This window comes from Schistocerca cancellata, chromosome 1, assembly GCF_023864275.1.
Source record: "Schistocerca cancellata isolate TAMUIC-IGC-003103 chromosome 1, iqSchCanc2.1, whole genome shotgun sequence".
In the NCBI taxonomy this organism is placed as follows: domain Eukaryota; kingdom Metazoa; phylum Arthropoda; class Insecta; order Orthoptera; family Acrididae; genus Schistocerca; species Schistocerca cancellata.
In genome coordinates, this window is record NC_064626.1 from 1,147,792,791 (window position 1) to 1,147,805,580 (window position 12,790).

The window sequence follows — 12,790 nt, forward strand, 5'->3', positions numbered from 1 at the left end:
GTTCACTCAGGCACCACCGGCATCATTAGTGCCGCAGAATCTGTCATTCCCTGTTCTTCTGGGTCTCCTCGGTGGAGGACTGTGCCTTGGTGGTCACCTGAGATCGCTGAGGCGATTAAAGATCGCAGGCGGGCGTGTCACAAGCGGCATCCCTCATTAGAACACCTCATCGCCTTTAAACGGCTCCTTGCACTGGCCTGCCGCATCATTCGCCAACACAAACAGGAGTACTGGGAAAGGCATGTCTCCACAATTGGCCTCCGTACCTCTCCATCGCAGGTTTGGACCAAGATTAGGTGACTCTATGGCTATCGGACCCCCATCAGTGTCCCTGCGCTTTCACTGAATGGAGCAGTCTGTACTGGATCTGACACCATTGCAAACCACTTAGCAGAGCATTTTGCACAGAGTTCCGCTTCTGTGAATTACCCACTGGCCTTCCGCTCCTTGAAAGAGCGGTTGGAATGTCAAAGCCTTTCCTTTCACACACACAACCCTGAATTGTACAATGTTCCATTCAGTGAGTGGGAATTCCAAATTGTCCTAGCCGTTTGTCCTGATACAGCTCCTAGGCCCGATCGCATCCACTGTCAGATGCTCAAACACCTCTCAGTGGATTGCCAGTGCCACCTCCTCGGCCTTTACAACCGTATATGGGTTGAGGGTGAGTTCCCGTCGCAATGATGGGAAAGCATCGTAATCTCTTTTATGAAACCTGGCAAAAACCCACTGGAGGTAGACAGCTACCACACCATTAGCCTCACCAACATTCTTTGCAAGTTGCTCCAATGCATGGTGAGCCGGCGGTTGAGTTTGCTCCTTGAGTCTCGGGACCTTCTGGCTCCGTCCCAGGGCAGTTTTCGCCAAGAACGTTCCACCATTGACCTGGAGTCTGCCATTCGATCAGCCTTTTCCCGGCGACAACACCCCATCGCCGTCTTTTTCGATCTCACGAAGGCCTATGATACGACTTGGTGACAATACATTCTCGCTACTCTGCATGAGTGGGGTCTTCGGGGACCACTCCCGATTTTTATACAGAACTTTTTATCCTACTGTGCTTTCCGAGTTCATGTTAGTGCTTCCCATAGCGCACCCCATACACAAGAGAATGGGGTCCCACAAGGCTCTGTCCTGAGCGTCCCACTCTTTCTAATTGGCATCAATGGTCTTGCGCTCTCAGTAGGATCGTCAATCTCTCCCCTCCTCTATGCTGCTGATTTTTGTATTTCTTTCTGCTCCTCTTCTACTGTTGTAGCTGAACACCGTCTGCAGGGAGCTATACAGAAGGCGCAGTCATGTGCCCTCAACCACACCTTCCGGTTTTCGGCCGCCAAAACTTGTGTGATGCAGTTCTGTCGCTACCGTACCGTCCACCCCCATCCCGAACTTTACCTCGATGACCAACTACTAGACGTAGTGGAGACTTACCGCTTCCTGGGACTGGTCTTCGAGGCCTGCTTAAGTTGGCTTCCCCATATTCGTCAGCTTAAAGACAAGTGGTGACGGCATCTCAATCTCCTTCGGTGCCTGAGACACACCGAATGGGGTGCGGATCGTCATACACTACTGCGGCTGTACCAAGCGATTGTGCAGTCTTGTGTTGATTACGGAGGCGTGGTGTATGGCTTAGCTGCCCCTTCTGTACTGCATGTACTAGACCCTATCCACCACTGTGGAGTTCGCCTCCCTTCGGGAGCCTATCGTTCTAGCCCTGTGAACAGCTTCCTTGTAGAAGTGGACGTTCCTCCACTGCGGCTCCGGCGGCAACTATTACTCGCAAACTATGCCGCACATGTCCATAGTTCACCTCGCCACCCAAATTACCGTCTTCTTTTCCCCACCATGGCGGTCCATCTCCCGCAACAGTGGCCCAGAATTGGAAATTCCTTAGCTGTCCATGTCCAGTCACTTCTTCATGACCTTGACACTTCCCACCTACCGCCTTTCCTGCAGACTTGTTTCCATACCCTTTCATGGACAATACTTCGGCCGCAGCTTCGGCTGGACCTATTGCTTGGCCCCAAAGGCTCAGTCCCACCTGAGGTCCACCGTCAGAACTTCCTCTCTGTTCTTGGCGAGTTTGGGGGCTCAGACATCATCTACACTGATGGCTCCCTGGTTGACGGTCTTGTTGGCTTTGCTTACACTCCCGTTGACCATACAAAGAATGCTCCTTGTTGGTTGGCTGCAGTGTATTCACTGCAGAGCTGGTTGCAATCTATCGCGCTCTTGAACATATCTGCTCTTGCTCTGGTGAGTCCTACGTCATTTGTAGTGACTCCTTATGCAGCCTACAAGCCCTTGACCAGTGCTTCCCTAGGCATCCCTAGGTATTGTTAATCCAGGAGTCTCTTTATGCCCTCTACAGGAGTGGACGCTCAGTGACCTTCATTTGGACACCAGGCCATGTTGGGATACCGAGCAATGAACATGTTGACTGTCTGGCCAAACGGGCCACCAGTAAACCGTCTCTGAACATTGACCTCCCGGAGACTGATTTGCGAACAATCTTACGCCGCAAAGTTTTCGAGATTTGGGACACTGAATGGCGCAACCTGACCACACCAAACAAACTCTGTCCTATCAAGGAGGTGACGAATGTGTGGCAGTCATCCATGCGAGCCACTCGCAGCAACTCCATTGTCCTTTGTCGGCTCTGCATTGGCCACACCTGCTTGACACACAGCCATTTACTGCGCCGTGAGGACCCGCCTCTATGTCACTGCGGGTCGGCTTTGACGGTGGTTCATATTTTGTTGGCCTGTCCCCTTTTAACTGTGCTCAGACAGACATTTGCGCTGCCTGATACGCTCCCTGCCCTTTCAACAGATGACACTGCTATGGCAGGCTTAGTTTTGCATTTTATTCGGGCAGGGGGCTTTTATCGCTTAATCTAAGTATTTGTGGTTTTTTGTGTTGAGTCTGGCCTTTGGCCTACAATTTTAGACCTTTTTTTTTTTAAGTGTGTTTCTGGGTGGTTGGCTTTTCCTTTTTTGTCTATGTGGTCGGCCAACCACTGTCACAATCTGTGTGATTTTAATTCCTTTTGTCTGGTCTGTGTCTGAGTCTGTCATGGGTCCTGTGTCATCTCTTGTCATCTCCATTGTTCGTTTTTATCCTGTGTGGATGTTTGAAGTTTTTGGAAAAAGGGACCGATGACTGTAGCAGTCTGGTCCCTTCAATCCCACAAACCAACCAACCAGGAAGGGGAAAGGTCGGTGAAGGACAGTCACTAACTAAGGTTGAGGCCTGGAGGGTTACAGTAATGTAGGATATATTGCAATAAAGATCCAGATGGCACAAGCTGTGAAGCAGTTATTGAAATGAAGAACTTCGTGTTTGGCAGTGTGGTCAGCAAGTGGGTGATCCAGCTGTTTCTTGGTCACTGTTTGTCGGTGGCCGTTCATGCAGACAGACAGCATGTTGGCTGTCATGCCCATGTAGAACAGAGTGGTTGCAATTTAGCTTGTAGATCACATGCCTGTTTTCACAGGTAGCCCTGCCTTTGATGGTTTCACAGGTAGCCGTGCCTTTGACGGGATAGGACATACTCGTGACAAGACTGGAGTAAGTGGTGGTGGGAGGATGTATGGGGCAGTTCTTGCATCTAGGTCTATTACAAGGACATGAGCTATGAGCCAAGGGGCTGGGAGCAGGGGTTGGTAGGAATGAAGGCATTGTGTAGGTTTGTTGGGCAGTGGGAGAGGTGTGAAGGATAGGGGGTAGGACATACCTCATTTCGTGGCATGACAAGAGGTAGTTAGATACCTGGGAGGAGAGTGTAATTCAGTTGCTCCTGGGTGGTATTGAGTCATGAGGGGAATGCCCCTCTGTGGCCAGATGGTGGAACTTTAGGAGGTAGTGAGTGACTGGAGAGACAAGGCATAAGAGATCTGTTTCTATACAAGGTCTGTGAAGGCCTCAGTGAGACCCTTGGTGTATTGCAAGGGGGATTACTTGTCACTACAGATAAGGTGGCCATGGGTGGTTACGCTATATGGAAGGTACTTCTTAATATAAAATGGATTGCAGCTGTCGAAAGGGAGGTATGTCTGGTGGTTGATAGGTTTGATGTGGACAGAGGTACTTACATAGCAATCTTTGAGGTGGAGGTCAACATTTAGGAAGATAGCTTTTATAAAGGAGGTATCTTTTATATAGCAGGTTAGGTCACAGGTAATAGGTTGAAGATGTTGGTCTGCAAGAGCAGATATTCTCTTGGTGGGGATGCAGTAACAGGCCACAATGGGGCATTCTGGGTGCTTGGGTTTATGGACTTCAGGAAGCACGTAGGAGTGTGGGGAGCAGTTAGGGGTGAGGAGAGAGATAGACGCCAAGAAGAGGTTCTGGATGGGCCTAAGGATCTGAGAAGAGACTGAAGATCCTGCTGAATTTCTGGAATGGGGTTACTATGGCAGAGTTTGTAGGTGGACAAATCTGACAGCTGGTGGCGGACTCTTTCTGCCAGGTAATCCTTGTGGTTCAGAACCAGTGGTGGAGCCTTTGTCAGCAAGTAGGATTATTATAAGGTCAGTGTCAATTTTTAGGTGGTGGATTGCAGTTCTTTATGTGGATGTACAGTTAGGTTGCATGTTGAGGGATTTGGCGAGTGATGGTGAGGTAAGGTTTGAGGTCAAGAAATTCTGTAAAGTTAACACAGTGTGATTTGGAGACAGTGAAGGTGGATCACATTTGGATGGAGGAGTGGACTGAGTCAGACAGGGTTCAATGTTGATCTTTGTTTGAGTGCGTTTGGTAGGGTTGGTGGTGAAAAAGAGTTTACACTGTAAGGACTGAGAGAAGGACAGAAGGCCTTTTAACAAGGCCAGCATGATTGAATTTGTGAGTGGGGCAAAAGATAAGACCTTTTGAAAACACTGATAGTTCTGTGGGAGTAAGGATTTTGGAGGAAAGGTTCATAACTGTGTTTGGGGTCTGTTTAGGTTCTTGATTCTGCATGGTGGAGGGAGGATGTTTTTGAGGGTGGGGAAAATGTAGTAGGTCTGTGAGACAGTGTTTGCCAGCCTTCGAAGAATGTGGAGGAGGTTTGGAGGCTGTTGTAGGGGTGGTGGATAGGGGTAATCCAAGGTGGGAGTAGGAGATGAACAGGTGGGATAGTTTTTGGAGATGACATTGTGCGTGCAGCTCTAGTTTCTGGAAGGCAAGAGTTTCATTGTGTGAGATGGGATACAGCTGTTTGGGATTGCACAGCAGGAGAATTTTATGGATGGAGAGGAGGTATTGCATGGAGGTTTGGGCCTGATTTACATGGTTTTGCAGGACAGTGTTGTTGAGGGTTAAGGATTGGAGGAACCTGAACAGATGGAGGTCATTGTGGAAGGAGAGGTAGCAGCATGAGATAGTTAATTTGATGGTAAGTCCATTTGTGGGGATTCCATGAGCCAGATAACAACACAGGAACAGTATGGGGGATTGGGTTCTGGCGAAGGATAAGGAAACTTTTCTGTATTGGCACAAATGGAAGGAGCAAGGATCTATGGTGAAGGATAAAAATGTTCAAAAATATGTAAATAATGTAGAACTACATGTGAAAAAAAATTGCCAAAAATGCCATAATACATGGGGAGATCACAAAGGGGGCGGAACTGATGAAGTATTGGAAAACAAGAGGAAACTTGAGGCAGTAGGCTGATAGTGAAAGACACAAACGAACTGAAATCCATGTGAAAACACAATGAGATCAAAGATAAAAATAAATAAACAAGTCTGTAATGTGGGTTACAGATTGGTGGGCAGATATGTATGAAGAAGGGAGACAGCAGATGTGACTAGATTAGGTGAGGTTAGTATGTGCAAACCGGAATAAAAGAGGAGAAAGAGTGACGGGTGGGGAGGGAGTGGTAGAATGAGTGTCGCACTCCAAATGACACCACATGCTTTGACTTACAAGCTACATTATATCAATCGTCTTGTCCGTCACAACAAACAGCTACATGACCACGCTGATTGTTGGTGCAGCATCTCATGTCCCACATTACCTCTGAGGGATATAATTAATCGTAGACCTTCAAATTGACCACTTTTCCTGTGTTACTCTCACGTATTTTCACACATTATTTTCCATACCTTCCTGTGTCACAAGAACATGTAGCAACCTCTCCCCTCCTGCCCGTCACCCATAGTGGAAACAATTTTTCACCAGCAACCCTACCAAACATACTCAATCAAAAACCAATGTAGAATCCTGGTGGACTCATTTTTCTTCTCCACCGAACTGTGATCCATCCCCACTGCCCCCAAATCACACCCTGCTTTACGGAATTTCTTAACCTCAAACCTTGCCTTACCATCTTATCCCAAACTCCTCAACATGCAATCTAACCATACATCCACATAAAGAACTGCAATCCACCACCTAAAAACTGATCCTGACCTTATAATCCTACTTTCTGAAGAAGGCTCCACCACTGTGGTTTTGAACCACAAGGATTACCTGGCAGAAAGAGTCTGCCACCAGCTGTCAAATTAGTCCACCTACAAAGTGTACTACTGTAACCCCATTCCGGGAATCCAGCAGGACCTCCAGTCTCTTCTCAAATCCTTAGGCTCACCCAGAACCTCTTCCTGGTGTCTATATTTCTCCTCGCCCCTACCACTCCCCACACTCCTACCTTCTACATGCTTCCTAAAGTCCATAATCTCAACCACCCAGGATGCCCCATTGTGGCCGGTTACTGTGCAACACTGAGAGAATCCCTGCTCTTGCAGACCAACACCTTCTACCTATTTCCTGTAACGTACCCTCGTATATAAAAGATACCAACCATTTCCTCCATCGACTCTCCACAGTTTCTGTTCCTTTACCACACGATGCCTTGCTCATTGCTACTGATGTCACCTCTGTTAACACTAACTTCCCTAATGCCCATGGCCTTGCCGCTATTGAACATCAACTTTCCCAACGCCCTATGGTTTCCAAACCTACAACCTCGTTCCTGGTCACCATGACCATCCATATCCTCAACCACTATTACTTCTCCCTTTAAAGGCATTATCTACAAACAAATCCTGAGTACAGCTATGAACACCCACATGGCACCATCCTATGCCAATCTATTCACGGGTTTTGTAGACAAATCCTTTCTAACCACTGAGAATCCCAAACCCCTTGCCTGGTTCAGATTTATTGACGACATCATCATGATATGGATCAAGTGTGAGGCCACCCGATGCACATTCCTCCAGTTAATATGAACATCATCTCCCCCCATTTGTTTCACCTGTCCTCCTCCAACTCAATATGCCACCTTCTTCGATGTCGACCTCCACTTCAATAGGTGCCATCCATTCCATACCAAGAAGTCCCTTACAAGTAACCTAGCCACCTGTGGCTGTCAGATCTGTAGTGATGAATAGACTCTCTCAAAATAGACCAAGGGCCTCTCTGAGGCCTTCACAGACTGTATTTAGCCTCCCAACTTTGTACAGAAACAGATCTCCAGTTCCTTATCTCTCCAGTCACCCACCTCTTCCAGAAGTCCCACCATCTGAGGGCCATTCCCCTCGTGACTTAGTATCACTCAGGAGCAACTGATTCACATGCCCTGAAATGAGGTATGTCCTACTCCCTATCCTTCTCATCCCTCCCACAGTGGTATTCTGCTGCATACCAAATCCACACAATATCTTCGACAATCCCTGCTTGACTCTTGCTCCCAACCCATTGCCTGTTGCTATAGACATAGTTGCAAGATCTGTCCCATACATCCTCCCACCACCACCACCACCACCACCACCACCACCACCACCACAAGCTGTCTATTTGCATATATGTCCACTGACAAACTGTGACCAAGAAACAGCTGGATCACCTAGCTGCTGAGCAAGATGCCCAACACAACGTTTTTCATTTCAGTGACTGCTTCACAGCCTGTGCCATCTCTATCACTCCTACAAACACCATCATTTCTGAATTTTTTAGGTGGGAACTCTCCTGGCAATGTATCCTACATTCCCTTAACCCTTCTGGCATCAACTTTTGTTAGCCACTGTCCTTGACCCACCTATCCCCTTCCCTGTTCCCATTCCAGCTCCACGCAGTCTTCTGTCATATGAACACACCCACAGTCATTTTACTTCTGTCCTTTCCCTCCTCCTTCCCATTTCCCCGCTCTCTGTATAACCTCCTGACTGCATTTAACTGCCCTACCCTCTCCCCACCTCGTCCCTGTATGCTCCCACAAGCAACACTTTACTGTGTCTCACCACTACCCTGCTATGCCTCTCCCTTTCCATCCCATCTTCCTCCTTACCCCCACCACCCAGATTGCTTCTCCCATCATATGCTGTTGCTCGCAGTCTGGCCTCAGCACCCAGTCATGTGTGAGTTACGTTTACATGAATGTGTGTAAAATGTTGTCTAATTGAGAAGCCTTTTGCCAAAAGCTTATGCATCTCTTTGTTGTGCTTGTCTCTGACTCATCATCTTCACTGTGTGGTGGGTAGCAATTTATCCTTTTCATAGTATGACACTCCAGTTAAAAAGACAACTGTAGTTGGCCCGGAAATTAGGCAGCTTCAACACTGTTTTGTTGCTTTGAACACCTGAGATAACTTGTCAGTGACAGTAATTAGATCTCATTCAGTTTAAAAGATATTGAATACAGATTTTTAAAAATGTGAAAAATTTGTTGCCTTTATTTTGAAGATGGTATTGCATGATTTTCTCTCAAAAACTGTATGCATGAGGCTGTATCTATACTAATTACATACACTCACAAAACGTCAATATCCATTTACATTAAATTTCTCAGACGTGATCCACAGTTCTTCATTGCTTTTCATTTTGGATTCAGCAACCTCTCTGGATGTTTGTATCCTGTTAAGAAATACTCCAAATTCTTAGGCATAATAATGGTTGATAGTTTTTCTGTTTTCTGTAGGTGTATCAGGGACAAGACAGCTCTGACACGAGGTGCATTTTTCATCCAGGTCAACCAGTTTTTCATGAAGGTCTAAAATATTGGTCCTGTTGTAAACGCCGCACAACGGATTTCAATACATTTCTGGAGCAGGAAGGTTGCACAACAGGATCACATGCATGGACTAAAGCTCAGGTAATGTGAGCTATTAAGGAAGTTGCAATATGGCACAGTTTAAAGTTTGCCATTGTGTGTTAATAATGGTAAGTACAGCTGCTGAACAGCAGTAAAATGAATACCTTATATCAAACAGTCCTCCACAGTAAAAAAATAATGGAGGTTCCTGTGTTAGTGTATCACTAATACAGGGTGTTTCAAAAATGACCGGTATATTTGAAACGGCAATAAAAACTAAACGAGCAGCGATAGAAATACACCGTTTGTTGCAATATGCTTGGGACAACAGTACATTTTCAGGCGGACAAACTTTCGAAATTACAGTAGTTACAATTTTCAACAACAGATGGCGCTGCAAGTGATGTGAACGATATAGAAGACAACGCAGTCTGTGGATGCGCCATTCTGTACGTCGTCTTTCTGCTGTAAGCGTGTGCTGTTCACAACGTGCAAGTGTGCTGTAGACAACATGGTTTATTCCTTAGAACAGAGGATTTTTCTGGTGTTGGAATTCCACCGCCTAGAACACAGTGTTGTTGCAACAAGACGAAGTTTTCAACGGAGGTTTAATGTAACCAAAGGACCGAAAAGCGATACAATAAATGATCTGTTTGAAAAATTTCATCGGACTGGGAACGTGACGGATGAACTTGCTGGAAAGGTAGGGCGACCGCGTACGACAACCACAGAGGGCAATGCGCAGCTAGTGCAGCAGCTGATCCAACAGCGGCCTCGGGTTTCCGTTCGCCGTGTTGCAGCTGCGGTCCAAATGACTCCAACGTCCACGTATCGTCTCATGCACCAGAGTTTACACCTCTATCCATACAAAATTCAAACACGGCAACCCCTCAGCGCCGCTACCATTGCTGCACGTGAGACATTCGCTAACGGTATAGTGCACAGGATTGATGACGGCGATATGCATGTGGGCAGCATTTGGTTTACTGACGAAGCTTATTTTTACCTGGACGGCTTCGTCAATAAACAGAACTGGCACATATGGGGAACTGAAAAGCCCCATGTTGCAGTCCCATCGTCCCTGCATCCTCAAAAAGTACGGGTCTGGGCCGCCATTTCTTCCAAAGGAATCATTGGCCCATTTTTCAGATCCGAAACGATTACTGCATCACGCTATCTGGACATTCTTCGTGAATTTGTGGCGGTACAAACTGCTTTAGACGACACTGCGAACACCTCGTGGTTTATGCAAGATGGTGCCCGGCCACATCGCACGGCCGACGTCTTTAATTTCCTGAATGACTATTTCGATGATCGTGTGATTGCTTTGGGATATCCAAAACATACAGGAGGCGGCGTGGATTGGCCTCCCTATTCGCCAGACATGAACCCCTGAGACTTCTTTCTGTGGGGACACGTGAAAGACCAGGTGTACCGCCAGAATCCAGAAACAATTGAACAGCTGAAGCAGTACATCTCATCTGCATGTGAAGCCATTCCGCCAGACACGTTGTCAAAGGTTTCGGGTAATTTCATTCAGAGACTACGCCATATTATTGCTACGCATGGTGGATATGTGGAAAATATCGTACTATAGAGTTTCCCAGACCGCAGCGCCATCTGTTGTTGTAAATTGTAACTACTGTAATTTCGAAAGTTTGTCTGCCTGAAAATGTACTGTTGTCCCAAGCATATTGCAACAAACGGTGTATTTCTATCGCTGCTCGTTTAGTTTTTATTGCCGTTTCAAATATACCGGTCATTTTTGAAACACCCTGTATATCATGAAAGAGGTCCCTGGTGTACCTTTTTTTAGGAGAAAGATTCATGTTTTATGTCGCATTGACATCCTAGTAATTAGACATAGGCAAATAAGAACAGGAAGTAATATGGCTGTGCCTGTTTATAAGGAACAGTTCCCTTCATTTGTCTTAATTTATGACTGGCTAGACAGGGATTTGAACCCTGGTTGTCCCAAATGCAATTCCAGGGCCTTAACCACTAATCAGTTGCAGATAATAGAAGCTGTAGAAAGTGAAATATTGTATCCCATCTAGTAAGTAAGAGTCAAGCCATTGTGTGGTAGCGGAGGAAACAATGGGGGGGGGGGGGGGGGGGGGGGGGGGCGACACTGTATATGAAAGACAAAGCATGAATGTCATGAGAACTGGTAACATTAAGGATGATACCATCAACCACGCAGCAGTCGATTGGTGTTGGTCATTAGTCAGGAAGCACCTTATGAAGCTTGAACTGCTTGATATGTCTGGAAACCAATGACTTTTTTTTTCCCCACATGTGTATGTTAGTAGTGTGTAATGTTAGATAAGAAATACTATTCTTGTAATTAGTCTATTACTCTGTCAGAAAGGTCACAGTTTGTAGTAATAGACGGGAAGTCATCGAGTAAAACAGAAGTAATATCTGGTGTTCCCCAAGGAAGTGTTAAGGCCCTCTATTGTACCTGATCTATGTTAACGACATAGGAGACAATCTGAGTAGCCCCTCTTAGATTATTTGTAGATGATGCTGTCATTTACTGTCTTGTAAAGTCATCAGATGACCAAAACAAATAGCAAAATGATTTAGATAAGATATTGAGTGGTGCGAAAAGTGGCAATTGACCCTGAATAAAGAAAAGTGTGAAGTTATTCACATGAGTACTAAGAGAAATCCACTAAATTTCGATTACACATCTGAAGGCTGTAAATTCAACTTAATGCTTAGGGATTACAATTACAAGTAACCTAAATTGGAATGATCACATAGGTAATGTTGTGGGTAGAGCAAATCAAAGACTACGATTCATTGGCAGAATACTTAGAAGGTGCAACAGACCCACTAAAGAGACTGCTTACACCACAGCTGTTCCCCCTATTCTGGAGTATTGCTGTGTGGTGTGGGATCTGCATCAGGTGGGACTGGCAGATGACATCGTAAAAGTTCAAAGAAGGATGGTACATTTTGTATTATTGCAAAATAGAGGAGATAGTGCCACAGAGACATGATCTGAATTGGAGTGGCAATCATTAAAACAAAGGCGCTCTTCACTGTGACGGGGTCTTGTCATAAAATTCCAGTCACCAGTTTTCTCCTCTGATTGCGGAAACATTCTGTTGGCACCTACCTACATAGGGAGAAATGATCATTACGATAAAATAAGAGAAATCAGAGCTCGCACAGAAAAATTTAAGCGCTCGTTTTTTCTGCACGCTGTTTGTGAGTGGAACTGTAGAGACAGCTTGAAGGAGGTTTATTGAACCCTCTGCCAGACACTTAACTATGATAGCAGAGTAATAACATAGATGTAGGAGACTTGTGAATAATCCTTACGAAGACAGTTATCGTGAGGAGCCTGAGGGGAAAACCCATATTAGTTTTTAAAACAGGGTACCGTATTGAAATCATCTACAGAATAATGAGATGCAGCCAGAAAGTAAGCTCCATTTGGTAATAAAAACAAAATTAGTTACATATACAGAAAAAAATATTTATTTGAAAAACTAAAAATCTTAAACTACGTTTCTACATAGCTCCCACTATTCTGTAGGCACTTGTCGTAGTGTTGAACAAATTTTTATATGTCATCGTCACAGAACATTGCTGCCTGCATTGTCAACCATGTGGTAACACATTCTTTGAGTTCGTCATCATTATTGAGCTTTTGACCACCAAGGAATGTTTTCAGGTGCAGAAGCATATAAAAGTCACTAGGGCTGTATGTAGAATGGTCAAACTGGCTCTTGCCAAAGACCTGTAAGGTGCAAATC

The 12,790-nt window shown here is 45.6% G+C and overlaps 1 protein-coding gene across 1 annotated transcript in view; it reads left to right on the plus strand.

Annotated features, from left to right (window-relative positions):
• Positions 1–12,790, plus strand: part of LOC126093006 (cysteine and histidine-rich domain-containing protein morgana) — a 70,893-nt gene that overhangs the window by 43,801 nt on the left and 14,302 nt on the right. Inside the window, exon 5 of the mRNA XM_049908691.1 lies at positions 8,907–9,080. Within this exon, the coding sequence (XP_049764648.1) occupies positions 8,907–9,080 (174 nt within the window). The remainder of the gene's footprint in view (positions 1–8,906; positions 9,081–12,790) is intronic.